General features: G+C 39.7%; 2 protein-coding genes across 3 annotated transcripts in view; both read right to left on the reverse strand.

Moving 5' to 3' along the window:
* Window positions 1-168: 168 nt before the first annotated feature.
* ttc32 (tetratricopeptide repeat domain 32) lies at window positions 169-11,452 on the reverse strand. The gene is made up of 3 exons (XM_059981782.1): window positions 11,018-11,452; window positions 8,969-9,132; window positions 169-1,968 (listed from the first exon to the last, which is right to left on the reverse strand). The coding sequence occupies exons 1-3, from the start codon at window positions 11,200-11,202 to the stop codon at window positions 1,841-1,843; spliced, it is 477 nt and encodes a 158-aa protein (XP_059837765.1). The 5' UTR covers window positions 11,203-11,452; the 3' UTR covers window positions 169-1,840.
* Window positions 11,453-11,587: 135 nt separating this feature from the next.
* The window catches only part of wdr35 (WD repeat domain 35), a 77,764-nt gene continuing 72,748 nt past the window's right edge, over window positions 11,588-16,603 (reverse strand). Inside the window, exon 27 of one of the 2 annotated variants that reach the window (XM_059981781.1) lies at window positions 11,588-11,883. In XM_059981781.1, the coding sequence (XP_059837764.1) occupies window positions 11,733-11,883 (151 nt within the window). In that variant the 3' untranslated portion in view covers window positions 11,588-11,732. Of the gene's footprint in view, window positions 11,887-16,603 lie in introns of both variants that reach the window. The other variant, XM_059981780.1, reaches the window with a different exon arrangement.

Raw genomic sequence — 16,603 nt, forward strand, 5'->3', positions numbered from 1 at the left:
CAGCTGCAAGCAAAGGTTTCTAATCTAATACTGTTACTTTAAAAATAGTAAAAGAGAGACTGAATAACAATATACCAGTCACCTTTACATCAGTGGTGATGATTACTTGGGAATAAGTTCTGAATGATGTCATAACATTGAATTCATCGGCCAAACAACACAATGTGATAAATTTGACCTTTTTTTTAATGAAGTTTGAGTCAAAGTAGTACAATTAGTGTCATATACAGTATAGAGGTTTTGCCAAGATTTTATGCAGTGGGGTCTGTTACATTTTGTGATGTATGTGCAATATTGACTTGATGATCCAAAATTGATGAGTTTGCCATTGATAATAAAACTGGTAATAAGATTAACAGCGAGGAGAGTTAGTGGATGTTGTTTACTTGAATTCTCATAAGGCCTTTAACAAGGCATTGTTAAATGCATTAGAGTGCATTTGTCAAGCAATGTCATTTCCAGGCATAAGTATCTGGTCTTATGGAATCCAACTGGTTAATGTTACAGGTGCTGGAAAGACAGCAAGCTGACTAACAAGATGTTTTTAATCATATAACCATATAACAATCACAGCACGGAAACAGGCCATTTTGGCCCTCCTAGTCCGTGCCGAACCCTTAATCTCACCTAGTCCCACCTACCCACACTCAGCCCATAACCCTCCACTCCTTTCCTGTCCATATACCTATCCAATTTTACCTTAAATGACACAACTGAACTGGCCTCTACTACTTCTACAGGAAGCTCATTCCATACAGCTATCACTCTTTGAGTAAAGAAATACCCCCTTGTGTTTCCCTTAAACTTCTGCCCCCTAACTCTCAAATCATGTCCTCTAGTTTGAATCTCCCCTACTCTCAATGGAAACAGCCTGTTCACGTCAACTCTATCTATCCCTCTCAAAATTTTAAATACCTCGATCAAATCCCCCCTCAACCTTCTACGCTCCAATGAATAGAGACCTAACTTGTTCAACCTTTCTCTGTAACTTAATTGCTGAAACCCAGGTAACATCCTAGTAAATAGTCTCTGCACTCTCTCTAATTTATTGATATCTTTCCTATAATTCGGTGACCAGAACTGCACACAATATTCCAAATTTGGCCTTACCAATGCCTTGTACAACTTTAGCATTACATCCCAACTTCTGTACTCAATGCTTTGATTTATAAAGGCCAGCGTTCCAAAAGCCCTCTTCACCACCCTATCAACATGAGACTCCACTTTCAAGGAACTATGCACAGTTATTCCTAGATCTCTCTGTTCCTCTGCATTCCTCAATGCCCTACCATTTACTCTGTATGTTCTATTTGGATTATTCCTGCCAAAATGTAGAACCTCACACTTCTCAGCATTAAACTCCATCTGCCAATGTTCAGCCCATTCTTCTAACCGGCATAAATCTCCCTGCAAGCTTTGAAAATCCACCTCATTATCCACAACACCTCCTACCTTAGTATCATCGGCATACTTACTAATCCAATTTACCACCGCATCATCCAGACCATTTATGTATATTACAAACAACATTGGGCCCAAAACAGATCCCTGAGGCACCCCGCTAGTCACCGGCCTCCATCCCGATAAACAATTATCCACTACTACTCTCTGGCATCTCCTGCTGTTTTGCCTCAATTCACAAGATTCAAGTCAAAGAATAAAAATATGATTATTTAGACACCACATTTTTTTGTATCATATTTCACAAAAGATACACAATCTGTTTAGAATTATGAGCTTTAACAATTAACTCATACTAAAAATAATTAAGCGATGTAAAAAATGTACATTCAAATTATACACACACAAAACCAATGTTTGTACCCCAAGTGTCATGTCTCTAATATTCTCTGCTCTCTTTCACTTTTTTATCAATTAGTGTCTGATCAAGGCTCAGTCTGGCATCTTTAAAATCTGGATTCAAGGACAACGCTTTCTTGAAATCTTCCAATGCTTGGTCAAAAAATCCTGTAAAGGAAAATTTTGCAAGTAATTTATATGTTCTATTTGTTAAAACCTGTAAATAATTTGCCCCTTTTCCATAACTGAACTAAATCTAAAAGTTAAAGTGCCCATTTTTAATAGTAAAATATAGAACTAAAAATCAGTGGGGCCAGAATTCACAAGGTGCAGACTAGTGTAAGCTGATACTGCAGATAAAGCATTGACATCAAAAGACAAATTTTCCAATAATATGCAGTGAGATATTATCAATTTCTAAAGTTCTTCATTTGTAGATAGGACAACAAAGTTCCATTTATTGCTAATGCATTATTGTCTTGAGAAATCTTGTGGTGATGCTAATCCCACAATAGCAGGATTCTGTAAATTCCAGGATACTGAACAAGTAACACTGGTGGACTTAGTCTGTTTGTTAAGATTGTGTGTATTGTTGAGGGAACCTTGAAAGTGCTATCTATAGTCAGATGTGGAGCACGATAATGTTAGGGTATTTCGAGATAAAGGAAGATAGTGTTGGGTCTCTTAAAGAAGTCCCTAGGGCCTGATGTTATTCTGAGAGATGAGAGGTGCAATTGATGGGGCCCTGATCAATATGTTTTATGTGCTCTCTAGCCAAAGGTGAAGTCCCAGAGGACTGCTGAGTAGCTACTGTTCCTTTACTCATGGGGAAATAGGACTGATCCTAGAAAAGATATTAGGATTTATAAGCATGGACTAATGACAGTCAGCATGCTGTGTGTGGAGCAAGTCATATCTTACTATCTTGACTGAAATTTTCCAAGGAGGTCACCAAAGCGGTTGATGAGTCTCGAGCTGCAGATATCTTCTACATGGATTTTAGCAAGGCATTTGTCAAGGACCCTCATGGTAGGCTCATCCAGATTAGAAAACATAGGCTCCATTCAGAATTGGCTGGCCTGTAGAAGCCAGAGGGTAGTGATGAATAGGTGTTGTTCGGGCTAGAGGTCTGTCGAGTTTCACTTGGAGCTCTGCTGTTTGTGATACTGGTAAATAACAGATGAAAACATAACCAGGAAGGTTAGTACAAATTTGCAGGATGACACAAAGGTTGGTGGCATTGCTGACAGTGTAGAAGTTTACCAGTGAGTTATATACAAGTAGCAGATGTGGGCAGGGAAAGGACAGAAAAACATATTTGACTAAGTATTAGATGTGGTACTTTGGTAAATCAAACATAAAAGGAAAGGGGAACTTGGGAGCCCATGATAAAATAGACTGAAGTCAGCATGGTTTCCTGAAGAAAGATTTTGCTTGACAAATCTGTTGGAATTCTTTGAGGAAGTAATTTTACGACACATGCTGGTGATAATAAACCTGATTCTGAAGCAGAATAAACAAACAAGAACCAGTGGATGTTTATTTGGATTTTCAGAAGGCCTCTGACAAGGTACTCCGCATGAGGTTGTCAGAGGAAATAGGAGCGTACAATATACAGGAAAGGAACAAGCATAGACAAAAGATTAATTAACTAGCAGAAGACAAAGAATGAGAATAAAGAGGGCTTTTTCTGGTTAGCTGCCAGTAACTAGTGCTGTTCTGCAGGGGTCAGTGTTAGGTTAGCCATTTTTCACATTATATGCTAATGATCAGGATGAGATAGTAAATTGGATTAGACTTTTGACTTTTTGGGAGAAGCCAGGGACTGGTAGTAGAGGGTTGCCTCTCTGACTGGAGGCCTGTGACTAGTGGTGTGTGGCAGGAATTAGTGCTGGGTCCTTTGTTGTTTGTCTTCTATATCAATGGTCTAGATGATAATGTGGTTAACAGGATCAGCAAATTTGCAGATGACACCAAGATTGAAGGTATGGTGGGCAATGTCGAAGGCTATCACAGCTTGCAGAGGGATCTGCATCAGATGGAAAAAATAGGCAGAAAAATGGCATATGGAATTTAATGCAGACAAGTGCGAGGTTTTGTACTTCAGTAGGACCAACCAGGGATGTATTAAATACTGAACGGTAAGGGTGGTAGAGCAAAGGGATCTGGAAATGCAGGCCTATAATTAATTGAAAGTGTCACCACAGACAGAAGATTATAAAGAAAGCTTTTAGCTCATTGGCCTTCATAAATCAATGTATTGAGTACAAGAGACAGGATGTCAAGTTGAAGTTGTACAAGATATTGGTGAGGACCAATTTCGAGTATTGTGTGCGGTGTTGGTCTCCGACCTACAGGAAAGATGTAAACAAGATTAAAAGAGTACAAAGAAAATTAACAAGGGTGTTGCTGGGTCTGCAGGACCTGAGTTAGAAGGAAAAATTAAATAGGTTAGGTCTGTATTCTTTAGAACATAGAAGTTTGAGGGGAAATTTGATAGTATACAGACAGGGTAAATGCAAGCAGGCTTTTTCCACTGAAGTTGTGTGAGAGTACAACTTGGCCATGTGTTAAGGGAGAAAAATGAGAAGTTTGAGAACATGTGGGGAAGCTTCTTCACTCAGAGGGTTGTGAGAGTGTGGAATGATCTGCCAGTACAAGTGCTACATGGAAGCTTGATTTCAACGTTTAAGAGAAGTTTGGATAGGTACATGAATAACGGAGATATGGTCCCAGTGCATGTCGATGGGAGCAGACAGTTTAAATGGTTTCAGCATGGACTAGATGAGACGAAGTGCCTACTTCTCTTTGACTCTATGACAGAACTGACGGCTTTATAGCTAAGTTTGTGAATAACACAAATGTAGGTGGAGGTCATGTTAAAGAAAAGGAGTCTGCAGAAGAACATGCACAGATTGGGAGAATAGGCAATAAAAAGTAGGAAAGTGTATGATCATGCAATTTAGTAAAATTAATAAAGACAAAGACTATTTTCTTAATGTGGGAGATAATTCACAAATTGGAGGTGCAGAGACTTTGGAGTTAACTTGTAGGTTGAATCAATAGTAAGGAAGCCACATGCAACTGAAATATTAATTTCAAGAGGTATACTATACAAAATCAAGGATGTAATGCTTAAGTCTTAAGAGGTTGGTCACACCACTTCTGGAGTATGATGAATAGTTTTGGATCCTATATCAAAGAAAGGATGTGCTGGTGTTGAAGAGAATCCAGAAGAAGTTTACAAGAATAATCTCAGGGATGAATAGGTCAACATATGAGAAGCATGTGATGCCTCTGGATCTCTACTTGCTGGAGTTTGTAAGTATAATGGGAGAAACCCTACTAATTTTTAAAGGCCTAGATGGAGTGGATGTGGAGGTAATGCTTCCAGTAGTTAGGCACAGAATCTGAATAAAAGGACCCTTTAGAACAGAGGTAAGGAGGAATTTCTTCAACGGGAGGGTGGTAAATCTAAGGAATTCATTGCCACAAATGGGTATATTTAAAGGGAATGTCGATAGCTTTTTAATTAGTAATATGAAAAGATACTGGGAGAACACAGCTATGATCAAATGGCAGGGCATATTTGATGATCTGGACAGCCTAATTCTGCTTCTGTGTCTTATGACCTTATGGAAAGTACAGCATTAATAGCAGGATCCTTACCACCATGATGGACAGGGGGCACATGGGGTCAAAGTCAATCATTCCCTGAAAGTGGCTGCACAAGTTGATAGGGTGATAAGGATGTGATATGCCTGCCTTAATTAGCTGAGACACGGAGACCAAGTGTAAGGAAGTTATATTGCAGCTATGTAAAACTCTGGTTCAGCTGCATATGGAGTATTGCATACAGTTCTGGGTGGCCCAATGCAGGAAAGATGTGGAGGCCATGGAGATTGTTCAGAAGAGGTTTACCAGGATGCTACTTGGATTAAAGGGCATGTGTTATAAGAAAATGTTGGACAAACTAGAATTTTCTCTGGAGCAGTGGAGGCTGCTGGGAAACTTGGCAGAAGTTTACAAAATTGTGAGAGGCATAGTTAGACAGCCAGTATTGTTTTCTCAGGGTTGATGTATGTAATACTGGAGGATGTGTGAGGCAAGTTTTTTTGACACAGTGGTAAGTGCCTGGAATGTGTTGCCAGTAGTCATGATGAGGCTGAGGGGCTAAGGGCATTTAAAAAGCTTTTAGAGAAGCACAGGTATTTGCAGAGAATAGAGGGAAACGGACCTGAGCAGGCAGAAGAGATTAGGCATCATTAGCTTAATTAGGTTGGCACAATATTGTGGACCAAAGAGCTTGACCCTGCACTGTACTATGATGTTCTTTGCAGCTAAACACAAATTAAAGGAAGATCACATTAAACAATGATTTTTAAATGAAACTGCAGAAATAGTGTCATGAAACAGACACTTTAAAAGTTATAGCTTGAGGATTAAAGTAGTGTAATTCCAACCTTGATACAAACCTCCACACTTATTGTTACTTAAACCCCCCTTTACTTTCATTGGGTGACTGATTACAGACTTCAGTCTCGCCCCTAGATGGCAGACTGCACATTTAGGCAGGTTTGGTCCTGTATTATATAGGTATAAATTAATTCTATGGATGCCAATAGAGGGCCATATTGTAAAATCATAATAAGGCTTGGCAGAGTGAAAGCAAAAACAAACCTGGAAATTAAGGAATATTGACTTTGGAACTCTAAAGTTAAGAGTTCAATGACTAAATGAAAGTGATATGTAAAATAAACTACAATTTACAAGGACTCAAAAGAATGAAAAAAAAAGTTCCCAAAGCACTGATAATGTAGAAAAGGAAGATAATCAAATTGAATATATTTTGAACAAACACCAAGGGAAAACGTTGAGAGGGGTCAAGATTGAAGAAATATTGATGGATGAAAACAGGAAGGCAGTGACAGATATACTGAAAGCTGAAGATGATTAAACTGTCATTTTAACAAATTATAGCTTTTTTGTTGTGTCAAGTACTAAACAGCTGGTGAAGAACTTCTTTGATATGAGAATTGATTACATCATGGATCAAATTATGCTTTATACAAGTTATGAAGCTGACCATTTTGGATTCAGGTGCAGCAAAGCATTATGCCAGTTCCATTTAGAAAGAGAACAAGAGGTGGCAGCAGTAAGTATGGAGTGATTAAAATGAAGGCTGTTTCTCGCACTGGAGGCCAATGACCAGTGGTTTGCTGCAGGGATTAGTAATGGCTGCACTATTGTTTGTCAACTATATTAATGACTTGAATTTCAATGTTGTGAACATGGTGAACAAGTTTGCAGACAACACTAAATCTGGTGGTACAGTGGATGTGAAAAGGGTTATCCAGGCTTACAAGGGGATCTAGAGCAATTTGAGAAGTAGGCCAGAGAATGACAAGCAGAATTTAACTCTGTCAAATCAGGGCAGGACTTTCACAGTAAATAGTAGGCTGTGAAAAGTGTAGAACAAAAAGACATAGGGGTACAGGAACATAATTCCCTACAAGTGGAGGCACAAGTAAACAGCATGGTGATTAAGGCATGTGGTTCACTTGTCTTCAACTATCACAGCACTGAGTTCGAGAGCTGGGACACCATGGTACAACTATATAAGACATTAGTGAGACTGCACTTGGAATATTGTGCAACGCACTCAAAGTGCTGGAGGAACTCAGCAGATCTGGCAGTATATAAGGAGGGGAATAAATAATCAATGTTTTTGTCCAAGACCCTTCATCAGGATAATTATTGTGTGCCATTTCGGTCACCTGTGTATAGGAAGGATGTCATTAAATCAGAAATTATGCAAAATAGACTGGACAGACAGGACAGCGTTTTCCCCTGGAGTACAGGAGGCGGTGGGTGGTAACCTTTATAAATCATGAGGCATACAGATAAGGTGAATAGTCAGTGTTTTTCACAGTATAGTGGAGTCTAAAACTAGAGGGCATAAATTAGAGGAGAAACAGTTAAAATATATCTGAGAAGCAACTTTTGCCCTAATTTTTTTAAGAGTTGATGAGTATCTAGAACAAGCTGCCAGAAGAAGCAATAGATGGGTACAATTACATTGTTTGACAAGTCCATGAACAGGAAATGTTTAGAGGGAGCTGGGTGAAAAGACTCAGTCTGTGAGGACTGTTTAATTCTAAGTGATACATTTAGCAATTCCACCATTAGTAATTGGTGAAAGTAACACAGCCAAGAAAGTAAGTAGCTCATTCTTTCTATACATCTTACAAAATTCTTTTGAAATCTTTCTGGTAGATGTGCGTTCTCATCCTTCACACTATCAACTAATGTCCAACATTTTCTAGCAATTTAGTTGTTTCTGCAAAACGTCCACAATTACTGCATAATTTTTTTTAATTCCTTTTGGTGGTTGGAGACCAAATCTCCAGTCATCTGTGGACACCCACTTACCAAAGCAAATCTTTTTTTGCTATGCCTTCTTGGAAATGACTATACTGCCTAAAAGGTCAGCAATAGTTTTATTTTGTGTGTGTGTGTGTGCATGTGTATATATATATATATATATATATATATATATATATGGACCATGTTTGTGCTTTCAGAAGTCCACTGAGGAATTTGTAAACTAAATCACCCATACACATGTCTAGAATGTCTTTTTCCACAAGTATCTCTGAAGTAAGAACGTGTATCAGGTCAGTCTGTCTAAATGAAAGGACTATAAAGTGCTCTCTCAAAGCCTCTAATTGTGTGGATGTTGAGGCTTCTAGCAGGTGGTGTGGCAATTAACCAGGTGATCAATATTTTGACCAGGTAACCATAAATTGGAATTTAGTTCCTAAACTACTTGTTTAGGGAATTGCTAAAGGGGGAATAATTGATAAAATCTCACTTTCTCATTTCATGTTGATGAGGCTAATTACTAAAGGCATTTTCTGAGTCTCCATTTTAAATAGATCTCAGCCAACACCTAGATAAAGGTTCAAGATTCTGAAGGCAGCAGAGAATTTACATGAAAAGTAGTCAAGAACACAAGTTTTCACCATGAGTTATGACCAGCATGATTGTAAGTATTGTACATTGCAACACATATTAAAGATCAGATTTTAAAGGTAGATATTGATGATAAAACAGATGTTGATTCTCTATGATGGAAATACATATAAACTAAAAAGAAAAGCATTACCTAATCTATATTTTATTAGTCCTCGATTATAATATGGAACTTCAAAATCTTCCTTGTTTTCAATTGCTAATGTGTAATCATCCACAGCTTCGTAAAAGTCTACTCTCAAGTACTTGATTTGGCCTCTGTTATTGTATGCTTTAGCCAAGTCCTGAGCACAGTTGCTGAACAATAAAGAAGAGTACTACATGTTACACAAATGTTATTAACACCAATCTTATGTTCTGATTTTAAATTGTTACTGGCTCTAATACCATATACAGCACAAGGCTGAACATTAACTCTTTGCTTCCTGTGAGTAAAATAATTTAGAAAATGACAATTTACATCTTAAGTGTAACCTTTGTGAACCAGAATACTGTATAAACAACTGCATTAGTAATCAAGGAATGTCAATATTTATTCTACTTGGTGTGTGGTGAGCTGTGAGTTGGAATGAAAAGTAAAATTGAATTCTATGAGTGTGAAAGGCATAAAAACTTGAAATGTATAGTGCTGGAAATGCTCATCTGTTAAGGGTGAGTTAATATTACAAGTATTGGGAAAGTTTGCAGTATGAAGCCAGGCAGTGTTGCTGACACTAGCACATTCCTTCCCAATAAGCTTAATGTATTCTGTGCACTTTCTGAAAAGGGGGATTAGAATGTCACCGCCACCTCAACGGTCTCTAAATGCACTGTTTGCAGATATCTTAACCTCTCCCTAATTGAATCTGAGGATCTTTAATATGTAAAGATTACTATCATCCCAATGGTGTCATGACAACACTCCCTCCTTCAATATCAACAAAAACAAAGGAGCAGGTTTATAGACTTCAGGAAGGTGGGGGTAATGAGCATGCTCCCGTTAACAGTAGGAGGCTGTAGGAATTTGGTATGTCCTTCTCGACGCACCATAGAGCGCATGCTGTCCAGATGTATTACACTGAACTGCTCTGCCTTCATTACAAGAAACTGCAGGGAACTGTGGCCACAGCTCAGCCCATCACAGAGCCAGCCTCCCCTGCTTGGTCTGTATCTATGTATTTTCATTCCCTCAATAAACCAGTCACCAAAATCAAATACCCCACCCACCCCAACATTCTCTCTTCAATTCTGCCCCCCCCCCCACCCCCAAACAGGCAGTAGATACAAAAGCCTGAAAGAACATATCAGGCTCAAGAACAGTTTCTAACCTTTTATTATAAGACTATTGATTAGTTCCCTATGATCGTAATATGGATTGTAATAAATTAATCTGTATGATCTTTACTATACCTCAGTACCTGTAACAATAATAAACCTATTTAACAACTTGGTTGTAATTAAGTAGAGGAGTACGGGGGCAGAGAAAGAAGTTGGCAAGGCTGGGACGTGTTTATTTAGGAGGCTGAGGGGTAAGATTAAAATAATGATGGGGCATAGATGAGATGGATGACTATTGTTCTAGGGTAACAAGTCTAAAATTAGAGGACTGAAATTATTGGGGGGGGGTATATGTAACAAGTTGACCCACGTAAGTTGTAGAGGCGGGTTCAATTATAATGCTTAATTACATTCAAACGGCTATATGGCCAGAAAAAGTTTAGGGTTTCATGTGCCAAACGCGAGCAAATAGGACTAGCTCTGGGTAAGGACGAGTTGGGCGAAGAGCCCAGTTCCGAACTGTATAATTCTATTCCCAGAGGTTCTGTTAAGTCATTAAAATTGCGCAGGAAAAGAATAATGGGCAAGTGGTAAAAATGAAACTGGTAAACAAACAGGCTGTTGCTCATCCGGATCAATAGGGAGTTCACTGAAAGCCCGTGCATCTCATTAACGTTGGCCTAAAAGGCACGTCGAACAATTACAAAGACCTTTCACTGGAAGGGGGTAATTCTGTAAGATATTAAGCGGCTGTGCATTGACTTGATTCACTCCCGGTGTGTTTTTATTGTTGCTGTATCCGGTCTGTAAAATGCAGAAAGAGGTTGGACGGAAAGGCCCGATCAGTATTCTGCCCTCTCGCTGCCGCTGGTTATTAAAACCTCCGTCAATTCCATGACGCGAATGTGCTCAGATCTACACTCACTGTTTCTGGTGCCCTTCCATACACATGTGAATGAATTCAGTGTAACATTCTTCTGCCGTTCCGAAGTTTTGCTGCTGGAATTGCGCGTCCGCTTTTGCCAGGACAGCCCGACACTCCATGGCGCACAAGGCCGGCTGTGTCATCGCTTCAATCCAGCACAGACCCGCCCTCGGCGCGTTGCGCATTTAAACAGTCCGTATTTGATTGGGGTGGCGACGAAACTGATATTTTGAAGATTTGATGTGTTTCGTTACATATTTTTCAATGAGTTAGCATGTTTAATTATAACCGATTCTGTAGTCAGTATGTTATTACATTCTCCAAGCTTGTTAATAAGCACGGAAATTTCGGTTGACTGCACGAAAGATAGGGAGAGGGAGACAGCAACACAGATAAAGAGGGGTAGGAGGGGAGGTGTTATGGAAAATGAGGCTTGTTTTAAACCTATGACCTGCTTGGAAGCAATAATGTTGAAATTCTAAGAGTGAAGATTATAAATGTTTTTCTAAATTGGAATGAACCCAAAAGTATTTTTTTAAGCATATACCGAAATAAAGTTCTACATCCTGCCACTTTCATGAGAAGCATTGTTTAAAATATAAATCGTTTTCAGAAATATTTGAAGACAGAAATTCAATATAAATTTAACACAATTTTACATTAGACACTACTACTAATTTGGAAACGAGGTCCAAAGTGTTTAGTAGATGCTGGTTTATCCCACAGGACTATGACAAAGGGGGCAGAAATTGTAGTTGCTGATATCTTGTTCATGAGCACAATGTTTACAGATGCCACACATCCAGAACTGGTAGTCTGCAATAGGCCGTCCTGTCACAATACAAGTTGGAAGCTTTCCTTCACCACTGCTGGGGGGGGGGGGGGGGGGAAGAAAAGATAAGCATTTACACATTTCTAAGATTTCAATTGTTGTAATACATTATGAAAGTACCAATAGTTTTCTCTTTGCATCAATTCTTCATTACTTTCAACATCGATAATGAATTTTGTGAACAAAAACTGCCAGCTTGCTTATCTTGGAGCAGCAACTGTCAGCAGTGGTACCTCCCATATGCAAACTGCACTCTTCCTCTGGCATTTGATTTGTGTTACACTGTAATGAAGCTTCCTTAATGTCACTTGAGTGAAATCATGTAGCTGTACTCCAAAGATGCTCAGATTCAAATATTGTTTACTTTCACTGAAGATTTACAATTGTGTATAATTTAAAACATGCAAGAAGAATTGCAGCAATACATTTATGACATTTTTATTATCTTTCTGGTCATGCTGTCGATTTTATTGCCTTTAATGACCTAAACTTTTATTGCAAAACAATGAGGAATACAAATAATATTTCTCAAAACAACCTAAGTGTTCAAATTGTCATTCTTAATAGCTTATTATATTTGCACTTCTTTTGCACATTGGTTGTTTAACAGTCTTTGTGTGTAGTTTGTTCATTGATTCTACTGTTGAATACCTGGCAGACGATCAATTTTGGGGTACGATATGACATACAAGTATATAGAACTCTGAAGATACCAATAATGTCTTTGTCCTTGTCAATACAGTGATATTTGGAATGATTACCCCCACAATACACAGATCTTTTACGAGATGATTCTTTTGCAAAAAAAAACTTCTGCAAACCAGAGCTGAAAAAACCCTTCCCATCAAAATCAAGGAACAAGTGATTTCATTTCAGACAAGTACACAAAAGGAAAAGTGGGAGATGAAGAAGGGAGTGGGTATAAAAGGGGGGGGGGAGAAACTAACTGGATTAATAAATGTAATAAAAGCATAAAACAGAGGAGCAGAATTAGGCCATTTGGCCTATCAAGTCCATCAGAGTCAGCATGGTTTATGGGAAATCTAGCCTGACTAATCTGTTAGGCATTCTTCAAGGAAGTAACAAGAAGGGTGGACAAAGGAGAGGCAGTAGATCTAATCTACTTAGATTTTGAGAAGGCATTTGATAAGTTGTCTCACATGAGGCTCCTTAACGATGTTACAGGAAATATACTGGCATGGATAGAGGAGTGGGAATAAAGGGGCCTTTACTGGTTAGCTGATGGTGACAGTGGTGTTCCTCGGGTCAACATTGGGACCATACTTTTCACATTGTTTGTCAATGATTTAGACAGTGGAATTGATGGTTTTGTGGCAAAGTTTGCAGATGATATGAAGATGGGTCCAGAGGTAGGTAGTGCTGAGGAAGCAATACAATTGCAGCAGGACTTGGACAAATTGGAAGAATAGATTTAAAAAAAGTGGCAGATGGAATACAATATTGGGAAATGTGTAATGCATTTTGGCAGAAGGAATGATATTGCAGACTACAAATAAGAGAAAATCTGCAGATGCTGTAAATCCGAGTAATACACAAAGTAATGGAGGGACTCAGCAGGCCATGCAGCATCCACAGAAAAATAGTGCTGACTATAATCTAAATGGGGAGAAAAATCAAACATCAGAGGTGCAAAGGGACTTGGTCCTCATGCAAGACTCTCACATGTTAATTCTCAGCCTGTGAATTAACCCAGAAGGCAAATGCAATGTTGGCATTTATTTCAAGGGGAATAAAATATAAAAGCAAGGAGATAATGCTGAAGCTTTATAAGACCACACTTGGAGTACTGTCAACAGTTTTGGCCCCCTTTTCTCAGAAAGGATGTATTGGAGACATTCCATGATGAGGTTTGTGAGGATGATTCTGGGAATGAATGGGTTAACATATGAGGAGTGTTTGGCAGTTAGAAACTGCCTAGAATTGCTCACCGCATAGTGATCTATTTTTCCAAGTTCCAAGAACCTATTGTATCCGCTTCAACCACTGCTGCCAGCAGTGCATTCCACATACCCACCACTGTGCGTGGGGGAAAAACTTACCCCTGACATCCCCTCGGTACATACTTCCCAGCACCTTAAAACTATGCTCCCTCGTGTTAACCATTTCAGCCCTGGGAAAAAGTATCTGGTTATCAGCATGATCAATGCCTTTTATCCTCTTGTACACCTCTATCAGGTCACCTCTCATCCTCCAACTCTCCTAGGAGAAAAGGCCAAAATTCACTCACCCTATTCTCATTAGGTATGCTCTCCAATCCAGGCAACATCCTTGTAAATCTCCTCTGCACTCTTTCTATAGTATCCACATCCTTGCTGTGGTGATGTGCCCAGAACTGAACATAGAAATCCAAGTGGAGTCCAACCAAGGTCTTGTATAGCTGTAACATTGCTTCATTGCTCTTGAAATCAATCCCATGGTTGATGAATGCTGACACACCATATTGTGTTGGCATTCTTAATCACATGCCTTAACAACTGTCCACCTGTGCAGCAGCTTTGAGTGTCCTATGGACCCCAAGATCTCTGATCCTCCACACTGCCAAGAGTCTTGCCATTTAAACTATTGTCTTCAAACCTTACCTACCAAAATGAACCACTTCACACGTATCTGGGTTGAACTCTAGCTGCCACTTCTCAGCCCAGTTCTGCAACCTATCAATATCCCACTGTAACCTGACAGCCCTCCCGACCATCCACAACACTCCAGACAATCCTCAGTGAGAGAATTTTGGAAATAGTGATCACAATTCTAACTCCTTTACAACAGCATCGGAGAGGGACAGGAACAGACAAGTTGGGGAAATGTTTAATTGATGTAAGGGGGAATATGAGGCTATCAGCAGGAACTTCAGCATAAATTGGAAACGGATGTTCTCGGGGAGATGTACGGAAGGAATATGGCAAATGTTCAGGGGGAGTTTGCGTGGGGTTCTGCATAGTTACTTCCAATGAGACATAGAAAGGATGGTAGGGTACAGGAACCGTGGTGCACAAAGGCTGTTGTAAATCTAGTCAAAAAGAAAAGAGCTTACAAAAGGTTAAAAAAAAACTAGGTAATGATAGAGAGCTAGAAAATTATAAGGCTAGCAGGATGGAGCTTAAAAATGAAATTAGGAGAGCCAGAAGGGGCCATGAGAAGGCCTTGGCAGACAGGACTAAGGAAGACACCAAGGCACTCGACAAGTAGGGCAAGAGCATAAGATGTGAGAGAATAGGACCAATCAAGTGTGACAGTGGAAAAGAGTGTATGGAACTGCAGGAGACAGCAGAGGTACTTAATGAATACTTTGCTTCAGTATTCACTACGGAAAAGAATCTTGGTGATTGTAGGGATGACTTGCAGCAGGCTGAAAAGCTTGAGTATGTAGATATTAAGAAAGAGGATGTGCTAGAGCTTTTGGAAAGCATCAAGTTGGGTAAGTCTTTGAGACCAGATGAGATGTACCCCAGGTTTACTGTGGGAAGCGAGAGAGGAGATTGCTGAGCCTCTGACAATGACCTTTGCATCATCAATGAGAACAGGAGAGGTTCCAGAGGTTTGGATGGTTGTGGACATTGTTCCCTTATTCAAGAAAGGGAGTAGGGATAGCCCAGGAAATTATAGACCAGTGAGTCTTCCTTCAGTGGTTGGTAAGTTGGTGGAGAAGATCCTGAGAGGCAGGATTTATGAACATTTGGAGAGGCATAATATGATTAGGAATAGTCAGCATAGCTTTGTCAAAGGCAGGTCGTGCCTTACAAGCTGATTGAATTTTTTGAGGATGTGACTAAACACATTGATGAAGGTAGAGCAGTATATGTAGTGTATATGGATATTAGCAAGGCATTTGATAAGGTACCCCATGCAAGGCTTATTGAGAAAGTTAAGAAAGCACGGGATCCAAGGGGACATTGCTTTGTAGAACCAGAACTAGCTTGCCCACAGAAGACAGAGTGGTTGTAGATGGGTCATATACTGCATGGAGGCTGCTGACCAGTGGTGTACCTCAGGGATCTGTCCTGGGACCCCTACTCTTTGTGATTTTTTTTAAAAAATATATATTACCTGTATGAGGAACTGGAGGGATGGGTTAGTAAATTTGCTGATGACACGAAGGTTGGGGGTGTTGTGGATAGTGTGGACGGCTGTCGGAGGTTACAGCAGGACATTGACAGGATGCAAAATTGGGCTGAGAAGTGGTAGATGGAGTTCAACCCAAATAAGTGTGAAGTGGTTCATTTTGGTAGGTCAAATATGATAGCAGAATATAGCAAGACTCTTGGCAGTGTGGAGGATCAGAGGGATCTTGGGATCAGAGTGCATAGGACACTCAAAACTGCTGTGCAGGTTGACTGGTTAAGAAGGCATATGATGTATTGGCCTTTATCAATCACAGGATTGAATTTAGGAGCCTAGAGGTAATGCTGTAGCTAAATAGGACCCTGGTCAGACCCCACTTGGAGTACTGTGCTCAGTTCTGGTCGCCTCACTACAGGAAGGATGTGGAAACTGTAGAAAGGGTGCAGAGGAGATTTACAAGGATGTTGCCTGGATTGGGGAGCTTGCCACACGAGAATGGGTTGAGTGAACTCCACCTTTTCTCCTTGGAGTGATGGAGGATGAGAGATGACCTGATAGAGGTGTATAAGATGATGAGAGGCATTGATCATGTGGGTAGCCAAGAGGCTTTTTCCCAGGGCTGAAATGGCTAGCACAAGAGGGCATATTTTTAAGGTGCTTGGTAATAGGTACAT

Source organism: Hypanus sabinus, chromosome 10 (genome assembly GCF_030144855.1).
Source record: "Hypanus sabinus isolate sHypSab1 chromosome 10, sHypSab1.hap1, whole genome shotgun sequence".
In the NCBI taxonomy this organism is placed as follows: Eukaryota; Metazoa; Chordata; class Chondrichthyes; order Myliobatiformes; family Dasyatidae; genus Hypanus; species Hypanus sabinus.